The sequence below is a fragment of the Lactuca saligna genome, chromosome 9 (genome assembly GCF_052625555.1).
Source record: "Lactuca saligna cultivar CGN05327 chromosome 9, ASM5262555v1, whole genome shotgun sequence".
NCBI classification, from domain to species: Eukaryota; Viridiplantae; Streptophyta; class Magnoliopsida; order Asterales; family Asteraceae; genus Lactuca; species Lactuca saligna.
Window position 1 is genome coordinate 42,976,269 of NC_136425.1, and position 19,903 is coordinate 42,996,171.

Here is a 19,903-nt window from a genome sequence, read left to right on the forward strand (position 1 = left end):
GATAAATTTTGGTAAACCTCTTCCCCTTTGATCGTATTTCTAGAAACTTAATCTTCACTTCTTCTTCAGCTTGATACTCTGCAACATATAACTCATAGTGAAACATATTTTTCAATCGGACCCAACGTGATCCCTATATGAGATGTCGTAGACCGAAGACAACCATATCATCCTCAATGGTTATCCAAGCCTCAACGAGCATGACATTTTCTCATGTTGTCCATGATTGGGTTTGATTTACTGCCATTTTGGAGATCTAAAGCTTCTTCAATTCCATTTTGTTATTTATGGTGCTTCATTCCGGATTACATGTCATTGTGGACTGATATTTCGGACATCACATCAATAATTTATGTCATGTCAAGTCAATCATAGATGTCATAGATTCTTGACGCACGGACTCATGGACACACACCAAACTCACATTAGGGATACACCATTCCGGATACAAAAAAACATGTTAGAAATACACCCTAACTATGTAGTTGTCATATCATGAACATAGAAAAAACTCGAGAATGAGTTCATTTGAGTTTGGTGTTTGGCATTTTGAAGAATAAGATTTCTATATTTGCTATGAAGGTCGTTTAAGAAGCAAACGAAAGAGACTCTGAAATTTTAATGTCCCATTTTCACAAAAAAAAATTTCATTTTTATTTGAGGTAAAACGCCACTTTCATAAAACACCCAAGTTAAGAAAACTCATTTGTTCAAAATACAATTATATGAAAATTAGAGTAATATAATAAATGAGGAACTCCAATGATGCTAACTAGTGCGTACAATCACCCCTTCGCCTTCCCACGATAATCAAAAGTACTTGAAAAACATGTGATCTACAACTATAAGCCACAACTTTGTGAGTTCCCCCCAAAATACCACATACCACAACATACATACAAGCATCCACACAATGAAGTTCAGTCCAAGACTCGTCCGTCCCAGTCACCTCCAGCATACAATTGGTCCGCACCTAACCTTCAGGGCATCATTGGCCCGTCAAGGTATCTTGGCCAAGCACACAAAGAAGGACTGATATGGCCTTATTTAACTATATATTTTAGGCCATTTCTCTCTCTCTCTCTCTCTCTCTTTCTCTCTCTGTATACATATATATATATATATATATATATATATATATATATATATATATATGATTAAAATGTTATATTTATAGATATATGATATTTCATATTCTTGGAAATGTTTAATTACAGTTAGAACCGAAGTTAGGATGCAAAAGGAGGATAAAAGGAGCTGAAAAAGACTCAAAAGGTTGTTGTTGACAACTTGACCTATCTTCAGTGTTTTGGTCATATTTAATGACTCGTAACTCCAATTGAGGTGATTCAAGATGTTGCGGAAACTAGACAAAATTTCGGATGACTTTTGTGTTTGTGTAAAATTCTGATTCTGTGACATCCCTAGTTTTCAAGGTCCGAAAATGCCTTTTTATTCATGCTTTTTTTTTTTTTTTTTTTAAATCAGAGTGATCTTTATAAATGCGGAATTAGTCCCATAAAAAGTATTTCCGAAGAAAGTGTTTTTCATTGATTATTAAATGTGGGATGTAATAGTTGATACAAAACTTAAGCATAAACATTATTGGTATTACATTAACTTATTGTACTGAAGGCCTAAACTCCTCGAATCTCTCAATGGATTGTAGCTTCATACTGTTTCTTGTGATACGAAGAAACTGAGTGGGTCGGTTGGGAAATCTGGTGAGAACATCGAGTTTTCAACCCACAATATTGTAATTATATATTTTTCACAATAAACAAATAATATTGATTACACATTCCCATTATCCTTACTCTCTAATCCCTAACGCTAGTCTCAAGGTACCTACGCTAAAGGATCTCAATGAGTAGACGATACTACTTTGACGAATTCGTAGCAATATGTGTCAACAAGGTAGCCTTGAGGGGGATAGAGTACCCAAATGATCGACTTTCCCTTTTCCCTGAAAAGTATAACCAATAACACCTGCAGGTAGCAAACATACTAGTGTTCCACTAGACTACCTAGAATTATCATTAGTGTCACTTATACTCTGTTAGATGATTGGTCCCAGTAATACAATGTGTGACCTCACCATTATTTTATTTTCCCAAAAACCCCTTCTACCCAATACGAATATGATAAAGTAATTAAAATAAGTAAAATCATGTTATAACACAAATATCAAATACACAGATAACAAGCACATATAGCATTTAATAGATACTTCATATCTATGTATAATCTAAAAGCAACTATGCACTCACTTGATAAAATGGATGACTGGTGATTTAAGCAAAGCTTCACCTAACACCTTGATTTTTCCCCTTGATGTGACCTAAGTATGATTATTACTAAGTCTTAGTCTGATATTCTTTATGACTAATGATAGTCTAGATTCCTCAACAATCCTAATATCCACATCAAGATCTATCAAATAATGAAAAACCATGTAGAATCATATCGGAGGTAGGGTCTGTTTGGTATACAAAATATACTATTTGGAAATCCCATTTTAAACACCTCTTGAAATGCAACCTAGACATCACTCCCATTTTAAACACCTCTTGAAATGCAACCTAGACAATCCTAATATCCACATCAAGATCTATCAAATAATGAAAAACCATGTAGAATCATATCGGAGGTAGGGTCTGTTTGGTATACAAAATATACTATTTGGAAATCCCATTTTAAACACCTCTTGAAATGCAACCTAGACATCACTCCTATAAGTAGATTAATCAGTATAATAACTTTGGAATCACTGATAAGTCTTAATTATATGTTCATATTAATGACAATAACTATAAATATAAGTTACATTTAAAGCAGAGTAAGTGTAGCTCAACTTACAAAGTATTATGATGAAAACCGGGAATTATGCGGGCATAAATCTATCCCGAGAGCTTCTAATTGGCGGTTATCTGACACCGTAGGGCCTCGCTAAAGGACTAAGGTGTAAAGGGAGCAAGGGTTAGAAATGATATCAGTAAGATTCAAAGGAAAGATATGAGAAAATGAGCTGAGAAACGCATAATTTATAGGTTGGAAACTAAAGCACGTCATGCACCTGGTTCCCTGCGCGCATGTAACACTCGTTTCTAGGTATTTCCATGTAAACCATTAGCATTTTACAATTTTTTCAAATAAGCCCCTTACGTCGGGCATACCAGCCTAGTACATCGGGCTTAAGTCAAGATAAGGATCGGGGTGGTGGAATAGTATGTTGGGCGTACTCGTGCAGCCATGATGTGTGTAGACTCCACTAGTTTTAAACCTACTTTAAATTATAAAATAAACACACAAAGGCAGTGGACCTATCAATTGTGGTATAGCTAAATAAGTAGGGTATCGAACACAGGGAACAGTAAATTAAAACTAAATACTAATTTTATCTAAATTAATTAATAAGTAAGAGTTTTTCTCTAGTTTTACAAGACTAGAAACTTACTAACTATTACTTAAACTAAAAACTAGAAAAGCAAAGATTTAACTAAATTCAATAATGGGAAGTGCTTTTGTTTAGTTCAACTCAATTGATCCTATGGTTGATATTATGGTAATAGTGCAATGGATTAATTCTTCTATTGGTTACCGATTCAAGTGATTAGCTTCGCGTTGGCTGCACTAATTCGCGTTCGTTGCACTAATCCTTAGAGAACAAACTAATTCAAACAGTGATCAGTTGTCTAATTTAATTTAATTCACTAGATTATTTATTCGGGTTAATTTAAACTTGTAATAGCTAACTAATTTGGTCCTTTAGTTAACCTCGTGTTGATGGTCATCACACAAGCTCACACATGAATTTACCTAATTTTTTATTAATTCTAGTTTAATGTTCATTAATCCTAGACATATGATAAAGTGGTCACATAATATATGAGGTTGACAATTAAAAGATGTTCATACCATTTAATTATCTTCCTATTAACAGGAAAATAGTTATTATTCACACACAAAGTTCTTTAACAAGCTAGAATCAACAAAATTACCAACATTGAATTAATCATACCATAATAATCAATCCATAGTATCAATATTGTATCCCCAAACAGAAGTTTAAGAGTTTTAGCTCATGATTGAGGTGATTAACAACATAAAAACGAATTCTAATTGTCTAGCCATAATGGAAAACAAAAGATTAAGTAGAATGATGTAGATTTGCCTCAAATCTCCTTCGGGATTGAATTCTAGGTTGTATCTTCGTTCTTCAGGTCTCTCCTAGCTCTGATTCACAGCTTACTTCTCTCCAAGGGTTCCAGAATGTTGAATGTCGATATGGACATCCGTTTTTATAGATGCGAACCGACTCGCCGGGTCCATGTTCGACTCGCCGAGTCCATCACTTAAATCCTGTGTACGGTAAGTCACGAAGTCTTTATCTTCTCATTATCTTCTCGATCCTTCGCTCGGACTCGCCGAGTAGTCGACCCTACTCGCCGAGTAGGTGTTGTTTTTGGTGGTTTTTCTTCTTTGTTCAATTCCCGAGCTCCAAACCGCTTCTCCTGCTTCCTTTTGCTTCCGAGCTTCACCTTTGGACTGAAAACATAATTCAAACACTTTTAAGTATCTTTTGTCCATGATATGCAATAATTTAGCTAATAAATGATAAAAATATATGCTTAATATAAGACTAATTATGCAAATATCAAAATACCCCACACTTGAATTTTGCTTGCCCCCAAGCAAAACTGAATTTTAACACATTAGAATAACATATGACAACTCTAATCGAACCCAACCATTATGCCAAGACCACAACGCATCCATTTGTGTCTAGAATTTTTCCTAAGGACCCCCCATACTCCAAATACTCACAATCCTCATAAACATTCGCCCACTCACCCCGAACTATGCTCATTTTATGCATCCCTCCGAATCCATCCACGGAAAACCTCTTAACCTCAAGGTATTTTTGGTTGAGCAACCCAAGCATACATAATCTAGATAATTACAATTTATGATACCACATTGGAGCTCTTTGGAATTCTTCATTTCTTTGACATTTGATCTTTAATTTCTTTGAATTCACCACCTTGTTGTTTGATTTTTGGTATCTTCAATTTTTGAATTTCTTTAGAAAATTTTGATCTTTAAACTTCTCTTTAACTTTGATGCTCCAAAAATTCTTCAAACTTTCCTTGTAATTCTCTTTTTTTTTTAACATGTAACTCATTTTTTTTTCCACTCAAATCTCTACATGTTTAAGCAGGGGCGCTCAACTTCAACCTTTATTGGCTAACGATCGATAACAATTTTCCTGGATACATTTGTGGTACAAGATGCTAAACATATTGCATCCCTCGGGCTAAGCAAGGTCGTGTTTTTGTCCGATGATTTCACTGGAATAAGGAAGCCACAAATGCACTAGAACGTATATAGGCTCAACTAAACATTTGGGTCTTCATGCAATCATCAACATAACTCTAACATGGAATCCTAATTACTTTTTACCAAAACTTCCTAAATTAATTCCTAAGTCGTATTTTTGGTATGCAAAAATTAAAAAAATTAACCTAAATTAGGACATTAGGATTCTATATTTACTAAGACGACATCAACCCCTTACCCCACACTTAATTTATGCAATGTCTTCATTGCATATTATGCATGAAAAATAACAAACATGAAATGTAGAGAGAATTAGAACAAACTCCCCTAGGGTAGCAGTCGCTAGGTCGATATCTTTTCTTCAACTTCATCTTCAATTGACTTTATCCATGGAAATAGCGCATCCATGTCTCAGACATCAAATCTCATGTGGGTAGCTTCAAATGTGCAGGAAAAATAGTACAAAACCTCCAGTATTTGATTGCAAAGAATAAATGGTCAAGTAATGTAGCCACCAACATCGAATCAACAGTCTTCTTGGTAGATAAATAAGTGACTCATCGAGTCATATGGACGACTCGTCGAGTACAGTCGCGGAAAGCCTCAAAAGTATAAGTAAAAAGGGCGACTCGTCGAGTAGGTTTATTGCACTCGGCGAGTCGAACGCTGGGTGCAAAAATTCACGTTCTTCACTTGTTCCAGCTTTTGATAAATCTCAAGAACTTCCCATAACTTCTAGAATTATTTACTTAATACCCTTAGAACCGGACTCAACACCTTAGCTCTAAACGTCGCCCTTTCTTGACTCTCTTCCACTCTTTTTCTCTTTCTCTCAAACTCTAAACCCTTTAAGCTAGCATTCCTAACTCAAAATCTGAAAGTCACCGAGGCAAATAAAACATCAAACACATAACTTAAACTTTCAACCAAGAATTCAAGACACACCAAAGAAAGCAAAAACAAAAACAAAATGAAAATTGTTCCATTAAACATAAAAAAAACTAATCCTCCTCTTCTTCCTCATTGCGATGAGTAGCTCCGCTCCCACCAACTCCACTTCGCCTGGCATCAATGACCTCATCCCACGAAGGAATGTAGGGAAAATTACCCCCATCAATGTGAGGAATATGGAAATGATCGAAAAGCCGCACGTGGGATTTATTGCTAAAATTGATGCCCCTCGCCCTTTGATCTTGGAGCCTCCTCATCTCAACATTGTACCAATCCATTGGTACTTCATCATTATCCACCGTAATCACCGGTGGTTCCTCCTCTACTTCCCGCTCATGTCTCGATCTAACCCTCTTTCCCGGTGCCTCGGGCCCAGTTACCGGATCGTCGCTTGGGATAACATAATGACCACCACCAAAGTCTTCAATAATTCTTGCCCTCCGAAAAAGAATAGGATTAAAGGGAAGGGCAAGAACCATTGTCATCAAATTCCATGCACCGCGGGTCATCAACCCATATGAGTTAGCTAGTCGGGTCACGAACATGCCACCGTTTATTTTGGACGTTTTGCGATCCTTGACTGCACCCTCTGACAAGTAAGAAGCCAAACACCATGGAATGTTGCAGAAAGTGTCGGGCGTGATGATACTCCAAAGATAAAACACATTAAGGTTGGACACCTTATCATCATCCTTCCTTTGATTGATTGTAGTGGATATAAGGCAGTGTATGAGGCGGTGTGTAGGTGACCTAATGCTCCCTTCTTGAGCCGATTTCGGAATATATACTTTGTTGGCGATTGTGTTCCATCAACCGGTACTTGTAACACCGTCGGGAAACACCTTATGAGATTGTTCCAAGAAGGCGTGAAAAATAGCAGTAGTAACCAATGGTTGGTCGTCAACACCCAATCGACATGCAAGCTCAATGATAGAACATTGATGGAATTCACCCCCAAGGCAAAAACTAAAGCTCGTGGGGTGGTAGCAATCATCTCCTCCTCGGAAATACACCGTGGAGAAAAATTTCCAGCAACGTTCTCGATACAGCGACTCTTGAATTCTGAAAACCCGGCTCCATCCATCACATATCATTGTCTCCCCTTCATAAGTAAATTCCTTCAAAAGGTAGGGCGCTAACTCTTCTTCATACCGGACACTATTTAACCAATCCCAATCAATCCTATTAGGTACATAAACCTCCTTCTTTTTGACATCAGCCAGCCTCTTCTTCCATCTTGTCATTGTTGAAGCCGATTCAATCGGAGGAAAATTCAACCAAGGAAAATCTCCTTAGTTTCCTCTTGATCTCTCTCCTCTGAAAAACATGATCCCTGCAAAACAAAGAACAAAAAACCCGGAAAATACATAAAAACATTAAAAATAGAATTCATCTGGGTCCCCGACTGGACTCGTCGAGTCCATGAATGACTCGGCGAGTCGCTCAAACTGTGCGAGTCAGTCGACGTGTCGAGCAAAATTCGACCATAAAAACTTGAAATTTTGTCAAGGGTTTTGTCCATGGATGTTCCTAATATGTATTAGAGTAATAATAACCACCCAAAACAACACAAATAACACTAAATCAAAACCCTAAAACTTCACTAAACTTCAAAATCGGGTATTCTATGAAATTGACACCCTAAATCATCTAGGAATCATGACTTTAACAGAATTATGGAAGAAATTAAGTACCTTTGTTGATAGAATTTGAAAATCTTGAAGAAAGAGTGTAGAACTTTATGAATGCTTGAGAGTGAAAAGAAAAGAGGCGCACGTCAAGTAAGGGGTTGAAAGTATGATCTCATTAGGGTTAAAAACCCTAGTTTTACCAGATGTAAAAAAAATAACTTTTTTTTTTTCTGTTAATAAGACCGACTCGTCGAGTCAAGGTCAGACTCGGCGAGTCTGGTCACGAGTTCAAAAATCATATCATTTTGGCATAAAAATTCATTCCACCCCACAATTAGTCCATACGCACTCTTAAGCAGTCATGCCTAATGATTTAGAGGACGAAAATAAAATCCTAAAAACGAAAATCAAACAAAACTAAAAAGATAAAAGGAAGCAAACTCTAATAATGGTTTGCCTTCTGCCAAGCGCTTCTTTTTAAGGAGTCGTTAGCTGGAATCCTTCCCTTCTACGTTTCTTCATCCTCCTGCATCGGGAATGCACGCCTAATCTTTTGCGGTTTATACTTTGTCTTGTAAGCCTGTATCTTCTTCTTGTAAGCCCATCTTAATTATACTCTCTTTTTCTTTATAGCATCATCTTCCACTGCATGAGTTACCATTTTCCTCATCTTCTTCTTCTTTACCCCATTCTCTTTAAACTTTATTACTTCATAGTTGGTGAAAATTCGGGCTCGGGGTTTGGTACTACGAGACTTAATGAATGGGTCATCCACATCATATTCCATAACCAATGCATTTCCCTCTTCTCCAAAGCTTGCCTCCTCTTCAAGTGGATTGTCTTCATCTTCTTGCATTATTGTATCGAGACATGCTACATGAACGTGTTGAAGATCACCATCCTTTCCTCCTTCTGTTGCTTGATCTTTTGTAGAATTAAGGAAAATCTTCATGTCCAGAACATTCATAGAGCTAGTAGCAAGCAGATTACAATCGTCCAGGTTGTTGTGATTTTCGACTGGACTCGTCGAGTCCATTAAAGCGACTCGGCGAGTCGGAGCGTATTCCTCACATCCCATTGCGTTTTCTAAATCGATTCCTTCCAGCAGCTTCTCTATTTCCTCCAAGTCTTTGTCAACATCATCAATTCCTCCAGAAGAAAGGAAAAACTTACTTGGATCTTCTTATTGTAAGAGTGCAAGTTCTTTTTGTAGTATTTCATCATCCAAATTAATGAATGAGACTTCTTCTTTTCTTCCTTCTTCTTGCTTAACGTCTGGTTGAGCTTTAAACACTGCTGACTCATCTCCTACCCTCAATGTTAGTGTGGACTCACATACATCTATTAATGCACCCGCGATATTCAAGAATGGTCTCCCCAAAATAATTGGAATTTTGGGGTCTTCTTCCATATCGAGCACTACAAAGTCCACGGGGAATATAAACTTATCCACCTTGATGAGGAGATCTTCACAAACACCTCTTGTACTAATAATCATCTTGTCCGCCAAATGGATCTTCATATTCACAGGCCTTAGCTCCGGTAAATTCAGCTTCTTGAAGAAAGAAAAAGGCATTAAGTTAATACTTGCACCCGAATCGGTCAACACTTGAGTAGCAAGTACATTTCCAAATTGACAAGGAGTTATGATGCTTCCCGAATCGCCCTTCTTTTCGGGTAGCTCACTCAATACTATCTCCGTGACTTCAGCCAAATCTTTTCTAGCAACAAAGAGACCTTTCAGCAAGTTAAAATACTTGGGTGTTTGAAGCATTGTTTCCACAAATGGAATGTTTACTTGAAGGACTCTTACATGCTCCATGAAAGCTCTATATGCTCTAACCCTTTTAGTAGGTATGGCTTTGATTGGGAATGGCAGAGGCGGGTTGTAAGGCCTTAAGGAAACAGCAGTTTTGTCATCAGGGCATGGACTCGTCGAGTCCATTAGAGGGACTCGGCGAGTCTGGTCGGGTTTAGTTGGATCCGACTCTTCTGTCTTTTCTGCATGCACCTTGGAGATCTTCTGTGCAGGGGTGAAATTTTTTCCATAGCTTGAGGTCACAACATTCACATTCTCCATTCTCGGATTATTCTCGGTTTTACTTGGAAGTTGACCCGGTCTTCTCTCGTTCACTTGATGTGCAAGTTGTCCTAGCTGTTTCTTAATGTTAAGAATAGATGCTTGCTGATTCCGAAGTATATTTCTAGTCTCATGTATTGCAGCATCATGATCATTGTGCCTTTTCTTGGACGCGGCTATAAATTTAGTGAACATTTCTTCTAAATCGACCTTCTTTTCCATAACCGGTTCTTCCTTTTGTAAAAACCCCTATCCTTCTACTTGTATTTATCCTCCTTCGCCTTTTTTTATTCTTCATACGTGAGCCATTCCTTCTTCGATTTCCGCTAATTCTCATCGTAATGATCGCCGCTTGAGTAGAACACTTGCTCCTTCTTGTTTCCATTTGCATCTAAGTCACAATCCTTCGTGAGATGAGGCCCTCTATAGTTCTCGCATCCAACTCGAATAGCATGGATTGTTTGATCCATTTTTGTCATCCTTCTATCTAAATTATCGAGCTTAGCCATCATCGCTACTATGCCATCATTTACCGAGTTCACTACCCCCCTGCTTACTTCATTTCTTGGGTTGTGATATTCTCTAGAATGTTTAGAGAGTTCTTCAATTAATTCTTTGATTTACGGAGGTGGCTTCCTTGTGAGCGGGCCTTGCGAGTTGAGCAATTGCCTTGCGGTGACATTGACTCCATCATAGAAGATGGAGGCCTCTTGCTCGCTATTAAGGTCATGGTGTGGGCAATTTCTGAGAAGACCTTTGTACCTTTCCCACGCCTTATAAAGAGACTCTCCAGGTTGTTGCTCAAAGTTGGCAATAACCTTCTTTAACTTGGCTATTTAAGAAGGTGGGAAAAAGTGATTTATGAAATCTTCTTTCATTTTAGACCATGTGGTGACCGACCCTGGAGGGAGTGACTTGAGCCAGTCTTTTGCAGCACCTTTGAATGTGACTGGGAGCATGCGAAGTAGCTGAGTCTCGCGTGGCACATTTGGTACATTGAAGTAGTCAGCCACATTATTTACTTCATCTAAGTGCTTGTAGGCATCTTCGTGGTCTTTTCCATAGAAGGGAATCTCCTTAAGTTGAGCGAGTATGTGGCCCTTAAGTTTGAAAGTGGCAGTAGGAGGAATTGCGGGTTGCACAAGTCCTGATCCGGTGTCGTCATGCATCCTCTTCTTCCATCCCCCCATGGGGATTTCATCGATGTTAGCCATAGTGATAGCTAAATCGTCTTTAAAGTCGGATTTGTGCCCGTAAGTGAGCTCTTCTTCTCCCTCGGTCTCGTACTCAGTGTCTTTTTTAATCGGGTCTTCGATTGCTAAAGAGGCGCTGGATGCTCCTGATTTGTTGTTCTTCTTCTTGCTGAAAACAGACTTGAGGTTCTTTAGTGGCGAGTTCTTTGAAGAAATGGATTCTCCAATGACTTTTCCTTTGTTCCTCCTAAGTGTAGATTCTGGGTCTTCTAGAGGAGGGACCAGAGGTGTATCAGATCCTCGGGTCATGAAACAACTGCATAAAAACGAATTCTAATTGTCTAGCCATAATGGAAAACAAAAGATTAAGTAGAATGATGTAGATTTGCCTCAAATATCCTTCGGGATTGAATTCTAGGTTGTATCTTAGTTCTTCAGGTCTCTCCTAGCTTTGATTCGCAGCTTACTTCTCCCCAAGGGTTCCAGAATGTTGAATGTTGATCTGGGCAACCGTTTTTATAGATGCGACCCGACTCGCCGAGTCCATGTCCGACTCGAAAAGTCCATCACTTAAATCCCATGTACAGTAAGTCACAAAGTCTTTATCTTTTCATTATCTTCTCGATCCTTCGCTCGGACTCGCCGAGTAGTTGACCATACTCGCCGAGTAGGTGTTGTTTTTGGTGGTTTTTCTTCTTTGTTCAATTCCCGAGCTCCAAACCACTTCTCCTGCTTCCTTTTGCTTCCGAGCTTCACCTTTGGATTGAAAACATAATTCAAACACTTTTAAGTATCTTTTGTCCATGATATGCAATAACTTAGCTAATAAATGATAAAAATCTATGCTTAATATAAGACTAATTATGCAAATATCAAGCCACCAAAACCCTAAAAATTGGGGTTGTGTGTAACATCCTAAAATTTATGATAAGGTTCTTAAATTTATTAAAATATTTATATAAAGGAGGATTTACATAATTAAATCATTTAAATGATAATCATCTCATTAAATGATATGAAGATTGCAAAGTTAAAGGTTGAGATGTTAACATTTCAAAGTTAAGGAACACAAAGTGTCAATTTGGAAAAGTATGTTTGACCAAGGGTTGACTCACCAAGGTTAAATGGATGAGGAATGTTGAGTATTGGATGGTTAAGGACTCATTATGTCAACCTATTCTACACAAATGTGAAAAGAGATGAAGAAATGGTAAATTTTACAAAAGTCGTAAACTAGAGGGACTAAATGTGTAAAATCCAAAAATAAAAATGAACACTCATCATTTTAAGAAAGCTAAGATCGATGAGAGGAAGTACAAGGATGTGAAATCACGGTTCTTCACTCCTTGGCACCTAGGGTTTGAGTAAGTGGAGTTTTGAAGCATCCAAGTAAGAAGGGAAGCAATCAAAGGATAAGAAGGTATAAATCCTTCTCAAATATCTCTATCTTTTCGGGTTCATAATTAGGGATTGAACCCTAATGTCAATTTTTGCCTCAATAGATGATCAGGGTTTGGTTTTATAACCTCCCTTGAGTGGTTTCCATGATTCTAATCTCAATCCAATCATTGTATTGGTGGATTTGATTATTTAGGTAAAAGCTCCACGAACCCTAGAAAACCCAAATTTGGGAATATTGCAATTGATGATGAAATGAGATTTTATTACATGATCTAGATGATATTTGATATCAATAAAACCAATTGGAATGCTCAAATTCATCCATGATGGTAGAGTCAAGCATAAACATGGGTTTTAGATGGTTTTGTGGGAAATTGTGATGAAAACAATGAAATTCTTGGAATGTGAGCATTTGATGAGTATATGATACTTATAATCATGAGTTGATACTAAAAATATGATTTGAATGCAAAAATATGAAGGCTTAAGTGATCTATAGTTGAATTTATGGAATAATTGGCCATAAGGTCATTTTGGGAAATCTATTTATAATTACATACTGATTAGCATCTAAGAAGTGAATGACATTATTAACATGAATTGACACTCTAGATAGTTATTGGAACATTAAAATGAAGGAATGGTAGGGAAGTCCTAGCTTTAGTGGTTGTTTTGAACCAATGGCAATTTGGGAACATAGAATGGAATTGAGGATTCCATTGTTAGATTGGTTATGTACAATGAGATTAAATGTGATTTTATATGCTTAACAACTTTCAAATGAGTGTACAATGAGTTAGGTTCAAGCTTTGTAAACTTGTGAATGTCTAATTCCATTGTAGCCTAACTAACCATCCTCTTGGAAAAGATGAGAAACATTATGTCTTTTAGGAGTTCAATAAGCACTTAATGGATTAGGTGGGATGTTTCTGGATGATAAAACACCTTCTAATCAAGTGTGAGAACCTATACAAATGGTACAAATTGATTTGGAAAAGGGTCTTCAAGAACTATGAAAAGTATAGTGTTATTTTGAGAAAAATTGAGTTTTGTGTGTGTCCAGACATGAAAACACAACCCGTATAAATGCATGCTTTAATTTACACGGCCCGTGGAAGTCTCTGATTTGGAGATATTCTTGTTTTCTTTTTAACTTTTGCATACTGTCTCAGATTTAAGCGCAGTTTTTGCCTACATTCATATTTTTGCATAGGGAATGAAATGAAAAAAAAAATTTGTAATGGAAGCTTTGAGGGGTATTTTGGTCATTTAGTGACTTATGTCCATGTTATATAGGTGTTGATTTAGAGTGTTTCTATAAGGAAAGGAACTAGAAGAAGACTAGCTAGCCTACGTGTTATTGAGGTGAGTATGTATTGGAATTTTTCTAAATTTGGGGTACATGGAAAAATGATTTTATGATAATAAAATGCAATGCTTTGATATCTGAATTATTTTGAAAAGAAAGTGTGAAATGTTGTTGGAAAGAACTCCTTGAAGGCAAGAATGTTTTCTGAAAGAATGAAAGTTTTTGAAGAACGAATGTTTTGTTAACATGTTTGAAATGTTTTGAAATATAGATGCTTTAATTTTGAAATGAGTATTTTGATACTAATGTATGAGCTATGTAAAGCATGGAGAGTAATGAAGAGAATGGAAAGAAATGAATAGAATGTAAAGAAACGGAAAGTAATGAACATAATGGAAAGTAATGAAAAGAATGGAAATAAATGGGAAGTAATGAATAGAATGGAAGAAATGGAAAGTAATGAAAAGAATATATTGATCGAGACATGATGTCCTTGTAACGGGATATAGAGGAATCTATCGGGGTGACGCCTCCTCTTCGCGAGATAAATGTCTTAATGGAAATGATGCCTTGGTGGATTGATTTGTTCTTTCCACCTTGGTATAGACTTAGGGGTATCGCTAGGTCTTAAGTATAAAAAATGGCAACGGTTTAACAGCAAAATGAGCCCTTAATGGAATAAGGAATGGAATGTGAAAAGAAATATCTTGAATTACGTTATGACTAACGAAATGTGTTGATATAGAATGGAATAAGGAAAGACATCTTTTGAAATGAAATGATAATTGACGAAATGATATTTATGATATGTATGAAAAGAGTTTTCATTAAAAAAACCTTAGAAGATAGGTTGTGTAGAAATGAAATGTCTTTGATGAAAATGTGATAAATGTTTTGGGTCACAAACCCATGTAACTCACAATACATTTTTGTCTTATGTATCTCTTTTTAATGCCATGGGTTCTAGGTTGCAATTAAGGAGAAAATTGATAGATGTAAGTTAGAAGATTAAGAGATAGATAATGGAGTGAAACTTGTTAAGTTCCTTATTTAATGTTATTGATGTAATTTGTAGTTGCTTGCTATGGTTGTATGATACTTAATGGTAACACCCAAGGTTTTAACTGTAACTGTTTTTTGGGATCAGTTTTATGTTAAATGGGAGTTAATACCCAAATGTTTTTATAACCATAGCATTTGAAAAAGTTTTGAAAAATTCGGGGTGTTACAGTTTGGTATCAGAGTCATAGTTTAAGCGAATTAGGATTAGATCATTCCACTCCTAGGCTTATTCTTTGGTTATGAAAAGTGTGAATGATACATAGGATTGTTATGTCTTAATGTAGGTAGTATCCTATGCAATGAATGATGATAAGAATTGCCTTATTTAGATGCTTATGACACATTGGATAAGTCTAGATGAAATCATAGAATGCTACATTGAATGATTCTATAATGAGTAATGGAAGTAAGACTAGTGTATGGATAATCTAAACCAGTGGATCAGAACCTTTAGTAGTGAAGTCAAGGTCGATTATGTATGATGTGGGTATAATAGTATGGGACCCGTAATATTATATACACATGATACATACGCGAACTTGGTGGAAGCAGTATGATGTGGGTATAATAGTATGGGACCCGTAATATTATATACACATGATACATACGCGAACTTGGTGGAAGCATGAAGGGGTTTTGTGAAATGTGGTAAGGATTCGGTTAAGTTAGGGTCTTAATGAACACATGTCTTGTATTAAATAAGAGTCGTGAAGGAATTTAATACATGTTAATGGATAATGGAAAATTTTGACAGCTTTGACTTTTCTGTCAAAGTCAAACAGCTAGTATGAAAATGAGAAATTACTTGGGATACATGTGATATATGGTTTAAATTGAGTTTATACCCTTTTAGTATCATTGGTAATGAGTTAGAAATGCCAAAGAATGAATGGAATTGAGTTATTTAAATTGTTAACAAACATTTAGCTCAAAAGGGACATGGTTGACTTTTGGAAAAAGTTTAAAATGTGACAAGAATTGGAACTCCAAATTCATGATTAAAAATAGTTAGAGTTGGTAGTTAGGGACGAGCTTATGTTACAAAATAAGAGTGATAAATTAAAGTTACAAGTAAGTTGATTGAGAAAGGATCGGAATGGAATTATGAATTCCATCCTTAGATGTAAGGTAATGTTTTGAAAATGTGATGTTTAACATAGGAAGGCAAGGAAATGGCTAAGTTGGTGAAAGGGCGATATGATGAAGAAAGCAAGATGGTGTAAGAAAGCGCGACTGGGACAACTTGGGAAGGAGCATGATATTGAGATCTTTTAGGATCCTAAGGAGTTGGAAACTAAATAACAATAGTATCAGGTACCGAGTGTAATGGAAAATATGGAAAAAAAATGTGTCCTTGCGAAAACAATACACTAGTAAAGGAAAGAAAAGGTGCATTAAAATAATGCACTAGACTGATAAGTGATGTCACCACAAGGGAACAAAGATAGTGTGAAATACATGAAGGTATTTCTTGAGCCTGAAAGAAGACAATCAAGATGAAGACTGCCTCAGATTGTAAAGATAATGGAAGCTATTTTAATGAATATGTTAAAGGTAAGAACTTTGTAAGCCCTTCTTACAAGCTCTATGAGTTGTGATAAAAGGTTAAGATTACACAGGGAACATGATGTGGGTGACAGAAGAAATAAGATTCCATTGTGTGATAGGTTGATGATGAAGAAGCAGTAGCTGGAAGGTGTTATGTGATCGATGAAGTAGGAAGACGATTCACATGATGGAATATAGAAGAATGCAAGTTGAACATCAAGGATTTTATAGTACTAACAATGTGTGGACATGTAACATCCCGAGATTTTGCAGGTATTTCCGAATCCTCTTTTCTATCATTATTGTCATTATATTCCTTGAGGTTGGAAGTGTAGAGCCAAGACAAGTCTAAGGGCCAAGGTTGCAACCGTGGATTAGGAAGGAGTACGTTGAGCGTACATAAGGGTATGCTGAGCATACTAGATGTGCCTTAGTACGCTGGATGTACACTTGCGTACACTGGGCGTACTTATGTCAGGAAGAAACTCTAATATTTAGGGTTGGGGGCTATATAAACACCCTTATGGCTCATTTTCTCTCATCGCTCTTAGCCTCCATATCCCAGAAAACGTCCCAAACCCTAGTTTTGTGTGTGAGTGTGGGTCGGTGTGTTTTGAGCTCTTGAAGGTGAAGACATTGCATCAAATAGTTGGAGAAGGAAGGAAATCTTGTAGATCTGAAGTTTCCTTGTCTATAGAAGCTCCAGAAGGTAAAAGGCTTCAAACTTTATGCTTGTATGATATAGATCTTTCCATTCTAGCTTTATGGAACCATTTCTTGTCCCAAAAGTCCCAAGTTGGTGCATGATGTGATTTAGACGAGATAAGTTGTCCTTTCAGACCCTTGAAGAGGTCCTAAGTAATAAAAATGATGTCCCAATAACTAAATGTATCTCATGCATGGAGTAGGAAGGTCTTAATGGATTAAGACCATGTATTAGGAACTTTCTGGACATCCAAAGTCTTAAAGCTCAAGACTTTATTGTTCTAAGGCACTTTTGGTCGATGGATTTGAAGTTTGGACTTTAGTGCTTAAGCCATTAAGCACTTATTAGGGTTTTTGCAAAACCCCATGTAAATTTTGTATGCCTAGTGTACTTGGTCAACTACACCGATGGTGGTCAACGTCAAGCAGAGTACGCCCATCATACCAGAGGAGCACGCCCCACATAGGTCCTTTGTTGGACTTTTGTCAATTTGGGCTTCAGGATTGGGCCGCTTCTGTACTTGGACCTTGTTGGGTCCTCTGAATATTTGAGGTTGAGCCAGTTTTGATAAAGGATCCTATAATAAGTCCCAATTAGGAAGTTAGGCCCAAATTGGGAAATTTGGGCCATTATTGGGCTTTTGATTATGGGCTTTTAAGATCATGGATTTGGAAATTAGGCCTTGGCCCAATGATGAGAAAGGAAAAAATGGATTATGTGGACCCTTAGTCAAGATTGATATTCCATGTAATTACATAGTGTTTTTTATTTGGATAGTTCAGGATTTTCGGTGAGTCAGCGGTTGGAGACTTTCAAGACAGTTCTGCACTATTTGCAAGGTGAGTTATTCTCACTATATCAACAGGGTCTAAGGAAACAATGACAGCCCTTCGGATTTGTATTCGGGTTTATTGCATGCTATGCTTATTGATTAGCACTCTGGTAGCTAGGATGATAGGATACTTAGTGGCCTGTTAGGTTGGTATGTTGGCTATAGGATGTTGCTATGCTATCTTATTTGTTAGAGTTGTTTGAATGTTATATATATATATATATATATATATATATATATATATATATATATATATATATATATGCTAACATATGTTACTTTGTGCACATGTTTTTTGATTGGTAGTTGGGTTGTGTCTGTAAGTCCCCAAAATTGCTTGTGTATCAATCAGATCCAATTGATGGTGCGGAATCCCAATCATCTGGATGATGTTAGGTCATATAGAAGAGAAGGAGAAGAAGAAGATGATGAATCTATGATGTATTCAATGAAATGAATTATGCTCCTTACAATAGATTCTCTCTCTCACACACACTTCTTCTCTCTAACTTTCTCTCTCTACAAGATACTCTCCTCCCCTCAACCGTACACTCACATGCACTCCTCACCTTATATATATGAGACATGGGCCACCAGCAGCACACGAGTGTACAGCTGCACACGCGTGTGCGGCCCGTACACAGGGTGTGCGTCCGCACACACATGTGCAGCCGTACACAGCCACAATATTACATATTATATTATAGAAAAAATATATTTTCCTAGAAAAGCAAAGTATAAACCAATAATTATGACCCAACAATCTCCCCCTTGATTTATAGATTTCTTTTCTAAATGACCCAACAAACTCCCCCTAAAAAGTAGCTGGCTTTTTCTTGTTAATCTTCATTGGGAGCTTGGTATCAGCTTTAATCTTCAATGACTTCATCTTGAGCAGTTGGGATTTTCTTCAAGATTTGACTCTGAACGCACGTCGGGTGAGGAGGCTTGATGTACTGGTTCTTAAAAGATAGCGCTTTCAGCTTGAGAATCTTCAGAGAGAACTATCAGAGAGAAATAATCTTCTAGATCACTTCCGAAGGTTTAAGATAGCAGCAGATTGATTGAGGAGGATTCAATGCAATCTATCACATATTCTTCAATTTCAGCTTCACCTTGCTTCTGGGGTTGAAGGATGGAATGTCGAAAGAATAATCTTCATTTCTTGCTCCTCCATATGCGAATTCTTCGATGATCACGGATGAAGTATTGGCTCAGAAATCTGTTGGGTTTTGAGCAATCTAACACTTCCTAAGTGTGCATGTGTAACAACGTAAATTTTCAAATAAAATTTTCATTTAAAATAAAGTGAATTATTTGAACCAAATATAATTATTCCAAATTTTATATCAAAATACAATCATAAAATCCCCAAGATCTCAAAACATCATCAGTGTGTACGCGTCATGCCAGCGCCTTCCCACGGTCCTCGCTAGTACCTGAAACACATACATGACAACTGTAAGCATAAATGCTTAGTGAGTTCCCCAGTATACTACTTACACATATACGCCTTTCCAGGCCTTGAGATAATCGCCTTCCGGCCCATAACATATTGCCTTCCGGCCCATAACATATTGCCTTCCGGCCCATAACATATTGCCTTCCGGCCCATACACATACACAACAATTAATACATTAATCTTAACGCATATAGCACATAGATCATATATCACATAACATATTGCCTTCCGGCCCGTATAAACATACATAGTACGCATAGCAAATACCCTACCATTTATAGCACGTATAACACAAATCATATCCGACCTTCCGGTCACACAGTCAAACCCTTCCGGGTACAGTATAGTGAGAAGACTCACCTCGCGGGTAATGAAAGCTAGCGACTC

General features: G+C 37.0%; 1 protein-coding gene and 1 non-coding gene across 2 annotated transcripts; one reads left to right on the plus strand and one right to left on the minus strand.

Moving 5' to 3' along the window:
* Positions 1 to 9,105: 9,105 nt before the first annotated feature.
* On the minus strand, positions 9,106 to 9,744 carry LOC145016283 (uncharacterized). The gene has a single exon (XM_078974654.1). The coding sequence runs from the start codon at positions 9,742 to 9,744 to the stop codon at positions 9,106 to 9,108; it is 639 nt and encodes a 212-aa protein (XP_078830780.1).
* A 981-nt stretch (positions 9,745 to 10,725) lies between these two features.
* On the plus strand, positions 10,726 to 10,832 carry LOC145019130 (small nucleolar RNA R71). The gene has a single exon (XR_013667449.1). It is a non-coding gene; the product is annotated as a small nucleolar RNA R71 (small nucleolar RNA).
* Positions 10,833 to 19,903: the final 9,071 nt, after the last annotated feature.